The 14,598-nt window shown below is 46.1% G+C and overlaps 1 protein-coding gene across 1 annotated transcript in view; it reads left to right on the top strand.

The window, feature by feature from the left end:
• The window catches only part of LOC139260133 (ankyrin repeat domain-containing protein 31-like), a 294,522-nt gene that overhangs the window by 251,182 nt on the left and 28,742 nt on the right, over nucleotides 1-14,598 (top strand). Inside the window, exon 20 of the mRNA XM_070876378.1 lies at nucleotides 4,460-4,556. Coding sequence (XP_070732479.1) covers nucleotides 4,460-4,556 — 97 coding nt within the window. The remainder of the gene's footprint in view (nucleotides 1-4,459; nucleotides 4,557-14,598) is intronic.

The raw sequence follows: 14,598 nt of genomic DNA, 5'->3' as shown, positions 1-14,598 counted from the left end.
TTTCTTTCCTGCTGTGGATGTTGTTGTTGTTGTTTATATCGTTGAAGTGCACTGTAAAATTCACAATAAAAGATATTTTGCATCAAAACTGAAACATCCTCCATTAGGACCATGCAACATTTAGGGTCAACTGTCAAAAGTTAAAATCCCTCACCCCTACAGTCATGCGTGCCTGCTGCCCCTAGCACTGGTGGGAGGGCTAGCCGGTGTGTTCTGCAGTCGGCAAGGTAGGACTGCTCTATTTTCTGTAGCTGATTTATCATTTATTTATGGTGATGTTGTGCAGCTGTTGTGCTGAAGATGTAATGTTGTGCTGATGTTGTGAAGGTCTTTAGAGCTTTGGAATCCTCTAACTCACTTCCCACTCCCCCCCGCCGCCCCCCCCCACTCCATCTCTGGCTACCTGCGCTGATTTCTTAAATGTAGGTAAGGTTTTTCTGAATCTACAAAAGTTACCACATACATTAGTTAGTTTGGAGTAACTTTCAGCTGGCCAAATTTGCTTCGATGGCCAAAACAGGTGTAAGTGGCTGGTCACACCCCCTTTTGGAGAAAAAAAACTAAACTAAAACTGATTTACACTGGAGCAATGGGGAAATTTACGATTTTTAAGTTACTCCAAAAAAAGCTACTTGCACCAAAAAAAGCGGGGCAACTCTTGGAGAAATTTGAGCCCATTGAAAATAGGTGCAGGAGCAGGCCATTCGGCCCTTCGAGCCTGCACCGCCATTCGACTGGGCCTATATTCACTGGAGTTTAGAAGGATGAGAGGGGATCTCATAGAAACATATAAAATTCTGACGGGACTGGACAGGTTAGATGCAGGAAGAATGTTCCTGATGTTGGGGAAGTTCAGAACCAGAGGACACAGTCTAAGGATAAGGGGTAAGCCATTTAATACTGAGATGAGGAGAAACTTCTTCACTCAGAGAGTTGTTAACCTGTGGAATTCCCTACCGCAGGGAGTTGTTGATGCCAGTTCATTGGATATATTCAAGAAGGAGTTAGATATGGCCCTTACAGCTAAAGGGATCAAGGGGTATGGAGAGAAAGCAGGAAGGGGTACTGAGGTGAATGGTCAGCAATGAACTCATTGAATGGCGGTGCAGGCTCGAAGGGCCGAATGGCCTACTCCTGCACCTATTTTCTATGTTTCTATGTTTCAATATGACCATGGCTGATCACACAACTTCAGTACCCCACTCCCGCCTTCTCTCCATACCCCCTGATCTCTTTAGCCGTAAGGACCACATCTAACTCCCTCTTGAATATATCCAACGAACTGGACTCAACAACTTTCTGTGGTAGAGAATTCCACAGGTTCACCACTCTCTGGGTGAAAAGGTTTCTCCTCATCTCGGTCCTATATGGCTTACCCCTTATCCTTAGATTGTGACCCCTGGTTCTGGACTTCCCCAACATCGAGAACATTCTTCCTGCATTTAACCTGTTAAGTCCGTCATAATTTTATATGTTTCTAAGAGATCCCCTCTCATTCTTCTAAATTCCAGTGAGTATAAGCCTAGCCAATCCAGTCTTTCTTCATATGTTAGTCCTGCCATCCCGGGAATGGTGAGCCTTTCCTGCACTCCCGCAATAGCAAGCACGTCCTTCCTCAGATTAGGAGACCAAAACTGCACACAATATTCAAGGTGTGGTCTCACCAAGGCCCTGTACAACTACAGTAAGACCTCCCTGTTCCTATACTCAAATCCTCTTGCTATGAAGGCCAGCATGCCATTTGCTTTCTTTACTGCCTGCTCTACCTGCATGCCTACCTTCAGTGACTAATGTACCATGACACCCAGTCTCATTACACCTCCCCTTTTACTAATCTGTCACCGTTCAGATAATAATCTGCCTACGTATTTTTGCCACCAAAGTGGATAACCGCACATTTATCCACATTATACTGCATCTGCCATGCATTTGCCCATTCACCTAACCTGTCCAAGTCACCCTGCAACCTCTTAGCATTCTCCTCACAGCTCACACTGCCACCCAGCTTAGTGTCATCTGCAAACTTGGAGATATTACAATCAATTCCTTCGTCTAAATCATTAATGTATATTGTTAATTAACCCTTTCTCGTTGCACAATACTAGATCTAAAATATCCTGCTCCCTAGTTGGTTTCTCAACATACTGATCTAGAAAACTGTCTTGTATACATTCCATGAATTCATCCTCCACATTATTACTGCAAATTTGGTTTACCCAGTCTATATATAGTTTAAAGTCCCCCATGAGTACTGTATTACCCTTGTTACATATGTCTCTAATTTCCTGATTTATACTGTGCCCTACATTCCAACTATTGTTTGTGGGCCTATAAACAACTCCCACCAATGTTTTCTGCCCCTTGCTGTTTCTTAGCTCCACTCAAACTGATTCTATTTCTTGGTTTTCAGAGCTTAGATCCTTTCTCTCTACTGTTTTTATCCCATCCTTTATTATCAGGGCTACCTCTCCTCTTTTTCCAATTTGCCTAATTGGAAAAAGAGGAAGTTAATTATCCTGGAATATTTAGTTCCAACCTTGGTCACTTTGCAACCACGTCTCCGTAATGGCTATTCGATCAAACCTATTAATTTCAATCTGCGCTATTAATTCATCTATTTTGTTGTGAAAACTTCACGCATTCAGATATTGTGCTTTTAGCTTTGACTTTTCTCAATTTTCCCTTGATGTCACCGTAGTCTCTGATGCTCTATTACCTTTGTTAAGCTGTCTGTCCCTTCCTGACCCACTCTGCTTATATTTACCCAAATTACTACTTGGCTCAACAGTTGTGACATTTCTCTTTCCACTTTTAAATGTACTCTTTCCTGAATCCCCCCCCCCCCACCCCCCCACCCCCTTCGTTAGTTTAAAGCCCTGTCTACTGCCCTAGTTATTCGATTCGCCAGGACACTAGATCCAGCCCGGTTTCAGTGGAGCCTGTCCCAACAGAACACCTCCCTCTTTCCCCAGTACTGGTGCCAATGCCCCATGGAGCAAAACCCCTGCTTCCCACACCACTCTTTGAGCCACGCATTTAACTTTCTAATCTGCTTATCCCTATTCCAATTGGCGCGTGAGATTATTACCTTTGAGGTTCTGCTTATCAATTTGGACCCCAACTCCTCAAACTCTCACACCATCCAAAAAGTGAACTTGGCTCCTTACAGCCTCGGTTCAAATATTTACAACAGAACTGAATTCCAGAGGTGCGGTGAGAGTGATTACGTCTTGACACCAAGGCAGCATTTGACTGAGTGTGGTACCAAGAAACTAAAATAAAATTGAAGTCAATGGGAATCAGGGGGAAAACTCTCCAGTGGCTGGTGTCATACCTCACACAAAGAAAGATGGTTGTGGTTGTCAGAGGCCAAACATCTCAGCCCTAGGACATCGCCACAGGTGTTCCTAAGGGCAGTGTCCTAAACCCAAATATCTTCTGCTGCTTCATCAATGAACTTCTTCCCATCATAAGGTTAGAAGTAGGGATCTTTGTTGATGATTGCACAATCTTCAATTCTATTTGCAATTCCTCAGGTAATGAAGCAGTCTGTGCCCGCATGCAGCAAAACCTGGACAATATTCAGCCTTGGGCTGATAAATGGCAGGTAATATTCATGCCATTCAAGTGCCAAACAATGACCATCTCCAAAACAAGAGAAAGTTAACAGTCTACCCTTGACATTTATTGGCATTACCATTGCCAAATTCCCCACCATCAACATCCTGGGGGTCACTATTGACCAGAAACTCAACAGGACCAGCCGCACAAACCAACCATTTTTGTTAGGTAAGAGTATCAAGGTATATGGAGCAAAGGCACGTAAATGTAATGGAGGTACAGATCAGCCTTGATCTAACTGAATGGCATAGCAGACTCCAAGGGTTGAATGGTCTAATCCTGTTCCTAACGGTCCTATGTGACGCACATGTGACCTCAGTGCTTTCCAATTTTGAATATATGATGCATGTCGTCTACTACTTGACCTAGTAGTCGGTCTAAGTAGTACTCCAGTTGCAGGGCAAAGTATGGTAGATGTTAGCATGTGCCTCTTGGGGCGGAAATAGTACATTAGCTTCTTGTGCTGGGTCATGATATGGCCCTGTAACTTCTGGTGCCATTGTTTCAGTTGCTGCCTCATTCTGCATGCAGTCTCGTGCTTTGCATAATCATTTGAGCTAACGGCTGCGTGAGACTGATATGGTGCCCCTCTGAGAAACAATCCCTCAGCATGTTCACTGATCTGTGGAAGCACATTGCTGGACAGATTACCAACAGAATTATGAAAAGCTTACAAATCCAGCATAGTGGATTTTGATATACATCAAAACAAGTTAATAAATCTATATACTTTTAATGGAGTTCCTATCACAGTGACATAGAATAGGTAAATGTCAGCAAAGTATAATATAAATTTCATCACATTGAATAATATCATTTGCTTTGTTTGTTTGAACAGCTCAGTTTGAATTGGAGTTGTCACAGATACAGAGTGTGTTAAATGAAGTACTTACTAAACACAAAGCTGAAAAAGAGGATCTTGTTAAAAAATTTAGGTAAGATTCAAACTATAGAACTAAATATGTAATTGTAGATTTTACGAAGCCCATATCAGCTAATCTGTCATGGACACCAGTGTGCTTTATGTGATTTTCTGTCCATTGATTTTAATAAACATAAAAATGGGTGGGCGTGCTGACTATGCGTGGATTCCTGAAACCTACTCCTGTTCTGCCAAACTCTGCACCAGAAATGCTCATTTGTAAAATCTACTACATCATCTTGTGCAATTTAATTCAAGGCTGATAACTAACAAAAGAAAAATGAGTTAGTATGCATAAAAAAAAATATATGGAAAGAAGGGAATTTGGCGCACCACGGATTATGATCAGCGTTAAACTGTCCAATATTCACGTGCCTTGTTGTTTGTTGCTGTGAGTAAATTATAAATGTGTTATCTTATACATGAAAAAATACTATTGCACGCTGCTAATGCACTGGAAAGGAAAAGTGGACAAATAGCTGCAACAAAAGCATTTAGAGGGAGCAAATGAAATTTAAACTGAACATTCTGAATGAGCATACTCAGCAGGGGCGGGGAGGCTTTTACACTGAATTAGGAGCCAATTGCATCATTGCTATTCTTTCGCCAGTGATCTAATAAACATTTGCACCTTCCCTGTGTATAATTAAATTCTTCTATGCTACTAGTTTATAAATTGATATTTTGAGTAATCTTTTCTTTCTGCTGACAGCTCTCAGATTTTTTGCAATACAAACTGTAAACAGCAGCACAAGAGACTGACAATGAAAGGAATTATAATAATATAACCACAGACTGAAATGTGAGCCTGTTTCCAAATAGCACATTGTGCACATACAATAGAATACAATTTACACCCGAGGGAGTTTACGATTTCACCAAATGCTTGCATTCTATTATTTACCGTCTAAAATGGGTAGAATGCTCAATACAGAAAATGATGAATCATGTATATATTTCCTCATCATCATCATAGGCAATCCCTCAGAATCGAGGAAGACTTGCTTCCACTCCTGAAGTGAGTTCTTTGGTGGCTGAACAGTCCAATACGAGAGCCACAGACTCTGTCACAGGTGGGACAAATAGTCATTGAGGGAAGGGGTGGGTGGGACTGGTTTGCCGCACACTCTTTCCGCTGCCTGCGCTTGATTTCTGCATGCTCTGGGCGTTGAGACTCAAGGTGCTCAGCGCCCTCTCGGATGCACTTCCTCCACTTAGGGCGGTCTTGGCCCAGGAACTCCCAGGTGTCAGTGGGGATGTCGCACTTTACCAGGGAGGCTTTGAGGGTGTCCTTGTAGCTTTTCCGCTGCCCACCTTTGGCTCGTTTGCCGTGAAGGAGCTCCAAGTAGAGCACTTGCTTTGGGAGTCTCGTGTCTGGCATGTGAACTATGTGGCCTGCCCAGCGGAACTGATCGAGTGTGGTCAGTGCTTCAATGCTGGGGATGTTAGCCTGGACGAGGACACTGATGTGGGTGTGCCTATCCTCCTAGGGGATTTGTAGGATCTTGCGGCGACATCATTGGTGAGATTTCTCCAGCAACTTTAGGTGTCTGCTGTACATGGTCCATGTCTCTGAGCCATACAGGAGGGCAGGTATTACTACAGCCTGTAGACCATGAGCTTGGTGGCAGTTTTGAGGGTCTGGTCTCTTTTCCTCAGGCAGCCGAAGGCTGCACTGGCGCACTGGAGGCAATATTTCCTACTGTGAGCAGTTTTTGCAAGTCAGTGTATGTCATGTATTCAACTGTCATTGTAACCCATGTATAAACTGACCTAAGTTGTACACCGTGAGAACACTGACCACTAGGTGGTGAACTTGTGGGAGACACTCCTAACCTGGACTTTCAGGTATAAAAGGGGAAGCTCCACCCACCTTCTGCATTTCAGTGCTGGCTAATAAAGGTTACTGGTCACAGAGTGACCTTCTCTCAAGCATGGGCCTCATGTGCATTTATACTGTATAGTAAGGACATATTATTGGCGACGAGAAACTTGGATTTAAACCACGCGAGCATGGCCACTAGCAGCACAGACGAGAGGTACTGTGTTGGTGATGATCGGGATGATTTTATTGAGAGACTACAGCAAAGTTTTGTCACTAAGGAATGGCTGGGACAGGATTCGGCCGACAAACGCAGGGCTCATCTTCTGACGGTTTGTGGATCCAGGATGTACTCCCTGATGAAGGACCTTCTAGCACCAGAGAAATCGGCGGACAAGATATTTGAAGAGCTCAGTAAGTTGATCGGGGAACACTTTAAACCGGCGAGCAGCATGCACATGGCGAGACACCGGTTTTACACGCACTGGCGGCGAGAACGGCAAAGCGTTCCAGACTTCGTGGCAGACCTCCGGCGACTGGCGAGCCTATGCAAGTTCCCAGATGCAGGCAGAGCGGAGATGCTGCGAGACTTCCTTATTGAGGGCATCGGGCACGCTGGGGTTTTCAGGAAACTAAAAAGTAGGACCTCAAAAGTAGTAATCTCGGGATTGCTACCAGTGCCACGTGATAGTCAGAGTAGGAATCGCAGGATAGCGCAGATGAATACGTGGCTTGAGCAGTGGTGCAGCAGGGAGGGACTCAAATTCCTGGGGCATTGGGACCGGTTCTGGGGGAGGTGGGACCAGTACAAACCGGACGGTCTGCACCTGGGCAGGACCGGAACCAATGTCCTAGGGGGAGTGTTTGCTAGTGCTGTTGGGGAGGATTTAAACTAATATGGCAGGGGGATGGGAACCAATGCAGGGAGACAGAGGGAAACAAAAAGGAGGCAAAAGCAAAAGACAGAAAGGAGATGAGGAAAAGTGGAGGGCGGAGAAACCCAAGGCAAAGAACAAAAAGGGCCACTGTACAGCAAAATTCTAAAAGGACAAAGGGTGTTAAAAAAACAAGCCTGAAGGCTTTGTGTCTTAATGCAAGGAGTATCCGCAATAAGGTGGATGAATTAATTGTGCAAATAGATGTTAATAAATATGATGTGATTGGGATTACGGAGACGTGGCTCCAGGATGATCAGGGCTGGGAACTCAACATTCAGGGGTATTCAACATTCAGGAAGGATAGAATAAAAGGAAAAGGAGGTGGGGTAGCATTGCTGGTTAAAGAGGAGATTAATGCAATAGTTAGGAAAGACATTAGCTTGGATGATGTGGAATCTATATGGGTAGAGCTGCAGAACACCAAAGGGCAAAAAACGTTAGTAGGAGTTGTGTACAGACCTCCAAACAGTAGTAGGGATGTTGGGGAGGGCATCAAACAGGAAATTAGGGGTGCATGCAATAAAGGTGTAGCAGTTATAATGGGTGACTTTAATATGCACATAGATTGGGCTAGCCAAACTGGAAGCAATACGGTGGAGGAGGATTTCCTGGAGTGCATAAGGGATGGTTTTCTAGACCAATATGTTGAGGAACCAACTAGGGGGGAGGCCATCTTAGACTGGGTGTTGTGTAATGAGAGAGGATTAATTAGCAATCTCATTGTGCGAGGCCCCTTGGGGAAGAGTGACCATAATATGGTGGATTTCTGCATTAGGATGGAGAATGAAACAGTAAATTCAGAGACCATGGTCCAGAACCTAAAGAAGGGTAACTTTGAAGGTATGAGGCGTGAATTGGCTAGGATAGATTGGCGAATGATACTTAGGGGGTTGACTGTGGATGGGCAATGGCAGACATTTAGAGACCGCATGGATGAATTACAACAATTGTACATTCCTGTCTGGTGTAAAAATAAAAAAGGGAAGGTGGCTCAACCGTGGCTATCAAGGGAAATCAGGGATAGTATTAAAGCCAAGGAAGTGGCATACAAATTGGCCAGAAATAGCAGCGAACCTGGGGACTGGGAGAAATTTAGAACTCAGCAGAGGAGGAGAAAGGGTTTGATTAGGGCAGGGAAAATGGAGTACGAGAAGAAGCTTGCAGGGAACATTAAGGTGGATTGCAAAAGTTTCTATAGGTATGTAAAGAGAAAAAGGTTAGTAAAGACAAACGTAGGTCCCCTGCAGTCAGAATCAGGGGAAGTCATAACGGGGAACAAAGAAATGGCAGACCAATTGAACAAGTACTTTGGTTCGGTATTCACTAAGGAGGATACAAACAACCTTCCGGATATAAAAGGGGTCAGAGGGTCTAGTAAGGAGGGGGAACTGAGGGAAATCTTTATTAGTCGGGAAATTGTGTTGGGGAAATTGATGGGATTGAAGGCCGATAAATCCCCAGGGCCTGATGGACTGCATCCCAGAGTACTTAAGGAGGTGGCCTTGGAAATAGCGGATGCATTGACAGTCATTTTCCAACATTCCATTGACTCTGGATCAGTTCCTATGGAGTGGAGGGTAGCCAATGTAACCCCACTTTTTAAAAAAGGAGGGAGAGAGAAAACAGGGAATTATAGACCGGTCAGTCTGACCTCAGTAGTGGGTAAAATGATGGAATCAATTATTAAGGATGTCATAGCAGTGCATCTGGAAAATGGTGACATGATAGGTCCAAGTCAGCATGGATTTGTGAAAGGGAAATCAAGCTTAACAAATCTTCTGGAATTTTTTGAGGATGTTTCCAGTAAAGTGGACAAAGGAGAACCAGTTGATGTGGTATATTTGGACTTTCAGAAGGCTTTCGACAAGGTCCCACACAAGAGATTAATGTGCAAAGTTAAAGCACATGGGATTGGGGGTAGTGTGCTGACATGGATTGAGAACTGGTTGTCAGACAGGAAGCAAAGAGTAGGAGTAAACGGGTACTTTTCAGAATGGCAGGCAGTGACTAGTGGGGTGCCGCAAGGTTCTGTGCTGGGGCCCCAGCTGTTTACATTGTACATTAATGATTTAGACGAGGGGATTAAATGCAGTATCTCCAAATTTGCGGATGACACTAAGTTGGGTGGCAGTGTGAGCTGCGAGGAGGATGCTATTAGGCTGCAGAGTGACTTGGATAGGTTAGGTGAGTGGGCAAATGCATGGCAGATGAAGTATAATGTGGATAAATGTGAGGTTATCCACTTTGGTGGTAAAAACAGAGGGACAGACTATTATCTGAATGGTGACAGATTAGGAAAAGGGAAGGTGCAACGAGACCTGGGTGTCATGGTACATCAGTCATTGAAGGTTAGCATGCAGGTACAGCAGGCGGTTAAGAAAGCAAATGGCATGTTGGCCTTCATAGCGAGGGGATTTGAATACAGGGGCAGGGAGGTGTTGCTACAGTTGTACAGGGCCTTGGTGAGGCCACACCTGGAGTATTGTGTACAGTTTTGGTCTCCTAACTTGAGGAAGGACATTCTTGCTATTGAGGGAGTGTAGCGAAGATTCACCAGACTGATTCCCGGGATGGCGGGACTGACCTATCAAGAAAGACTGGATCAACTGGGCTTGTATTCACTGGAGTTCAGAAGAATGAGAGGGGACCTCATAGAAACGTTTAAAATTCTGACGGGTTTGGACAGGTTAGATGCAGGAAGAATGTTCCTAATGTTGGGGAAGTCCAGAACCAGGGGTCACAGTCTAAGGATAAGGGGTAAGCCATTTAGGACCGAGATGAGGAGAAACTTCTTCACCCAGAGAGTGGTGAACCTGTGGAATTCTCTACCACAGAAAGTAGTTGAGGCCATTTCACTAAATATATTCAAAAGGGAGTTAGATGAAGTCCTTACTACTCGGGAGATCAAGGGTTATGGCGAGAAAGCAGGAAGGGGGTACTGAAGTTTCATGTTCAGCCATGAACTCATTGAATGGCGGTGCAGGCTAGAAGGGCTGAATGGCCTGCTCCTGCACCTATTTTCTATGTTTCTATGTTTCTATGTTTCTATGAGTCAAAGACTTGACCCTGGAAACGGCGGCTTTGATGGCCCAGACATTTATCTCGGGGAGGAAGAGACCAGAATGATGTTTGACAAAAATCTTGGTTTAAATGCAGCAATTGGACAGGGAGTCAACATTGTTAACGCGGCACACAGTTCTCCAGGCAGACAGGGGCAATCAGACATGCCCGAGCATGTTGTCGAAACCAAGGGGGGAATTGAACTGAGACAATGGCTAGCTGAACGGCGATTCATGCCATCACAAGGGACAATGCGGCCAATAATGGGGTCATCAACACCTGTCAATGGTGCGCTTAAAGACAGTTACAGAGACAGTCAGAGACAATCGACTGGTAATGGACCTTTTGTTTCCAACAACGGCTCATGTTGGAGGTCTGGAGGCAAACACACAGCCAGAGCTTGCAGGTAACAGCAATATACCTGCAGAAGCTGCAACGTCAGCGGTCACTGGCGCGTATGTGCAGGAAGCCTGCAGCCAGGTTGATGTACGAGGAGGACGGGCCCGATGTAAGCCCTACGAGGCCAAATGGACATTGGGGGAAATCGCTGGAAGCTGAAGTTCAGCAAGTTCATGTGGAGCACATATACAGTTCATACACCAGGATGCAACTGATAATGATGAAAGTGCTCCTCAATGGCATCCCAGTATCAATGGAGCTAGACACGGGGGCCAGCCAGTCCCTGATGACTATCAAACAGTTCGACAAGTTGTGGGCTTCCAAGGCCAGGAGGCCAAAATTATTGCCGACGCACAGCTACGGACATACACAAAGGAGATCATTCCGGTGCTAGGCAGCGCCATGGTAGTCGTGACCCACAAAGATTCGGAGAACAGGTTGCCACTCTGGATTGTCCCAGGGGACGGTCCCGCACTGCTGGGAAGGAGTTGGCTTGCTGTCATGAACTGGAAATGGGGCGATGTCAATGCAATTTCTTCTGTGGAGCGAATATCATGCTCACAGGTCCTGGACAAACTTGACTCACTATTTCAACCCGGCATTGGCACTTTCATGGAGATCAAGGTAGTGATTCACATAAACCCGGACGCTAGGCCAGTACACCACAAAGCCAGAGTGGTGCCGTACGTGATGCAGGAAAAGATAGAAGGCGAATTGGACTGCCTGCTGAGGGAAGGCATCATCTCGGCAGTCGAATTCAGTGACTGGGTGAGCCCGATTGTGAAGCTGACCACCATCACGACACACAAGGGGTTGTTTGAGTACAACAGATGTCCTTTCGGGATTCGTTCGGCCGCCGCGATCTTTCAACGAAATATGGAAAGCCTCCTCAAGTCGATTCCAAGGACGGTGGTTTTTCAAGACGACATCCTCATCACGGGTTGCGATACTGAAGAACACCTCCACAACCTGGAGGAGGTGCTATGCAGACTGGACCGGGTAGGTCTGCGACTGAAAAAGGCTAAGTGCGTCTTCTTAGCTCCAGAGGTAGAATTCCTGCGGATGAAGGTAGCAGCAGACGGGATCAGACCTACTGCGTCCAAGACGGAAGATATCCAGAGAGCACCCAGACCCTGTAACACAATGGAGCTGCGTTCGTTCCTGGGACTCCTGAACTATTTTGGTAACTTTCTTCCCAAATTGAGCACGTTGTTAGCGCTGCTACATGTGCTCCTACGCAAAGGTCATGAATGGATCTGGGGGAACAGCCCGGAAAGGGCTTTTGATAGAGCTCGCAATTTGTTATGTTCCAACAATCTGTTAACGCTATATGACCCATGTAAGAAACTTGTTTTAACGTGTGATGCGTCGTCCTATGGGGTTGCAACATGTTAATGCCAAGGGTCAGTTACAGCCGGTAGCTTATGCCTCCAGAAGTCTGTCCCAGGCAGAAAGGGACTACGGGATGGTAGAAAAGGAAGCGCTCGCATATGTATATGCAGTAAAAAAAATGCACCAGTACCTGTTTGGCAGGAAATTTGAGTTGGAGACAGATCACAAACCCCTAACGTCCCTTTTGGCCGACAACAAGGCCATAAATGCAAATGCGTCGGCCCGTATACAGAGGTGGGCACTCACGTTAGCCGCCTATGACTATACAATTCGGCACAGACCGGACACTGACAACTGCGCCGATGCACTCAGCAGGCTCCCACTAGCCACCATCGAGGGGGCAACCGAGCATGCTGCTGAGATGGTCATGGCTGTTGAAGCTTTCAAAAGTGAAGGCTCACCTGTGACAGCCCGTCAGATTAAAGTCTGGACAAATAGAGACCCGCTACTGTCTTTAGTCAAGAAATGTGTCCTGAATGGGGACTGGGCAGCCACATACGGGGCATGCCCTGAGTAATTTAAACCATTTCACAGGCGCAAGGATGAACTCTCAATTCAGGCCGATTGCCTACTATGGGGAAACTGAGTAGTCATGCCCCAGATGGGAGGAGAGATGTTTATCAGAGAACTTCACAATCAGCACCCGGGCATTGTCATGATGAAGGCAATTGCCAGGTCACACGTTTGGTGGCCAGTGATAGATGCAGACCTGGAACTTTGTGTTCGCAGGTGCAACACGTGTGCCCAGCTGGGCAATGCGACCAGGGAAGCCCCCCTTAGCCCCTGGTCCTGGCTCGCCAAGCCATGGTCACGCATCCATGTGGACTACGCAGGTCCTTTCATGGGAAAAATGTTTTTGGTTGTTGTAGACGCCTACTCCAAATAGATCAAGTGTGACATTCTTAATTGAAGCACATCCTCTGCCACGGTAGAAAGTCTACGGGCAATGTTTGCCGGACGTTTTGGTCAGCGACAATGGCCCGAGCTTTACAAGCATTGAATTCCAGGACTTCATGGCAGGAAAAGGTATCAACCATGTCAGAACGGCACCGCTCAAGCCGGCCTCAAACGGCCAGGCAGAACGAGCAGTGCAGATAATCAAACAGGGGATGCTCAGAATCCAAGGGGGTTCCCTACAAAGCCGCTTATCACGCCTCCTGTTGGCCAATAGATCCCGACCACACTCGCTCACGGGGGTTCCACCCGCAGAGCTGCTAATGAAAAGGACGCTCAAAACCAGGTTATCCCTTATACATCCCACCATGAAAGAAATTGTTGAGAGCAGGTGCCGGTCACAATGTGACTACCATGACGGGAATGCGAGGGCGCGATGTATTGATGTCAATGACCCTGTCTTTGTCCTCAACTACGCTGTAGGGCCCAAATGGCTCGCAGGCACAGTGATTGCCAAAGAGGGGAATAGGATTCTGGTAGTTATACTTACCAATGGACAAATCTGCCGCAAACACGTGGATCAAACAAAAAGGAGGTTCAGCAACCCCATAGAAGAAGCAGAGGAAGAACATGATGTAGGGTTCACTCCACCACAGGTGACCGAACACCGGACCCAAATGGAGGAGAGCCCAGTCACTGTGGGCAATCCGGACAGGCCTGAGGCACCGCAAACAGCAGACACTCAGGCCAGCGCCCAACAACCGGAGCCCCAACTCAGGCGCTCTACAAGGGAGCGTAAACCACCAGAGAGACTTAGCCTGGGATCCCAATAAGACTTTGTGGGGGAGGTGATGTCATGTATTCAACTGTCATTGTAACCCATGTATAAACTGACCTAAGGTGTATACCGTGAGAACACTGACCACTAGGTGGTGAACTTGTGGGAGACACTCCTAACCTGGACTTTCAGGTATAAAAGGGGAAGCTCCACCCAACTTCTGCACTTCAGTGCTGGCTAATAAAGGTTACTGGTCACAGAGTGACCTTCTCTCAAGCATGGGCCTCGTGTGCATTTATACTGTATAGTAAGGACATATTAGCATCTAAGGTGATTCCATGGATGGCTGGATTGACATATGAAGAGAGACTGGATCAACTGGGCCTTTATACACTGGAGTTTAGAAGGATGAGAGGGGATCTCATAGAAACGTATAAGATTCTGACGGGACTGGACAGATTAGATGCGGGAAGAATGTTCCCGATGTTGGGGAAGTCCAGAACCAGGGGACACAGTCTTCGGATAAGGGGTAGGCCATTTAGGACTGAGATGAGGAGAAACTTCTTCACTCAGAGAGTTGTTAACCTGTGGAATTCCCTGCCGCAGAGAGTTGTTGATGCCAGTTCATTGGATATATTCATGAGGGAGTTAGATATGGTCCTTACGGCTAAAGGGATCAAGGGGTATGGTGAGAAAGCAGGAAAGGGGTACTGAGAGAATGATCAGCCATGATCTTATTGAATGGTGGTGCAGGCTCGAAGGGCCGAATGGC

Source organism: Pristiophorus japonicus, chromosome 1 (genome assembly GCF_044704955.1).
Source record: "Pristiophorus japonicus isolate sPriJap1 chromosome 1, sPriJap1.hap1, whole genome shotgun sequence".
Taxonomy (NCBI): Eukaryota; Metazoa; Chordata; class Chondrichthyes; family Pristiophoridae; genus Pristiophorus; species Pristiophorus japonicus.
Note: the sequence above shows the minus strand (reverse complement) of the source record. Positions and strands in the feature narration are given on the sequence as shown.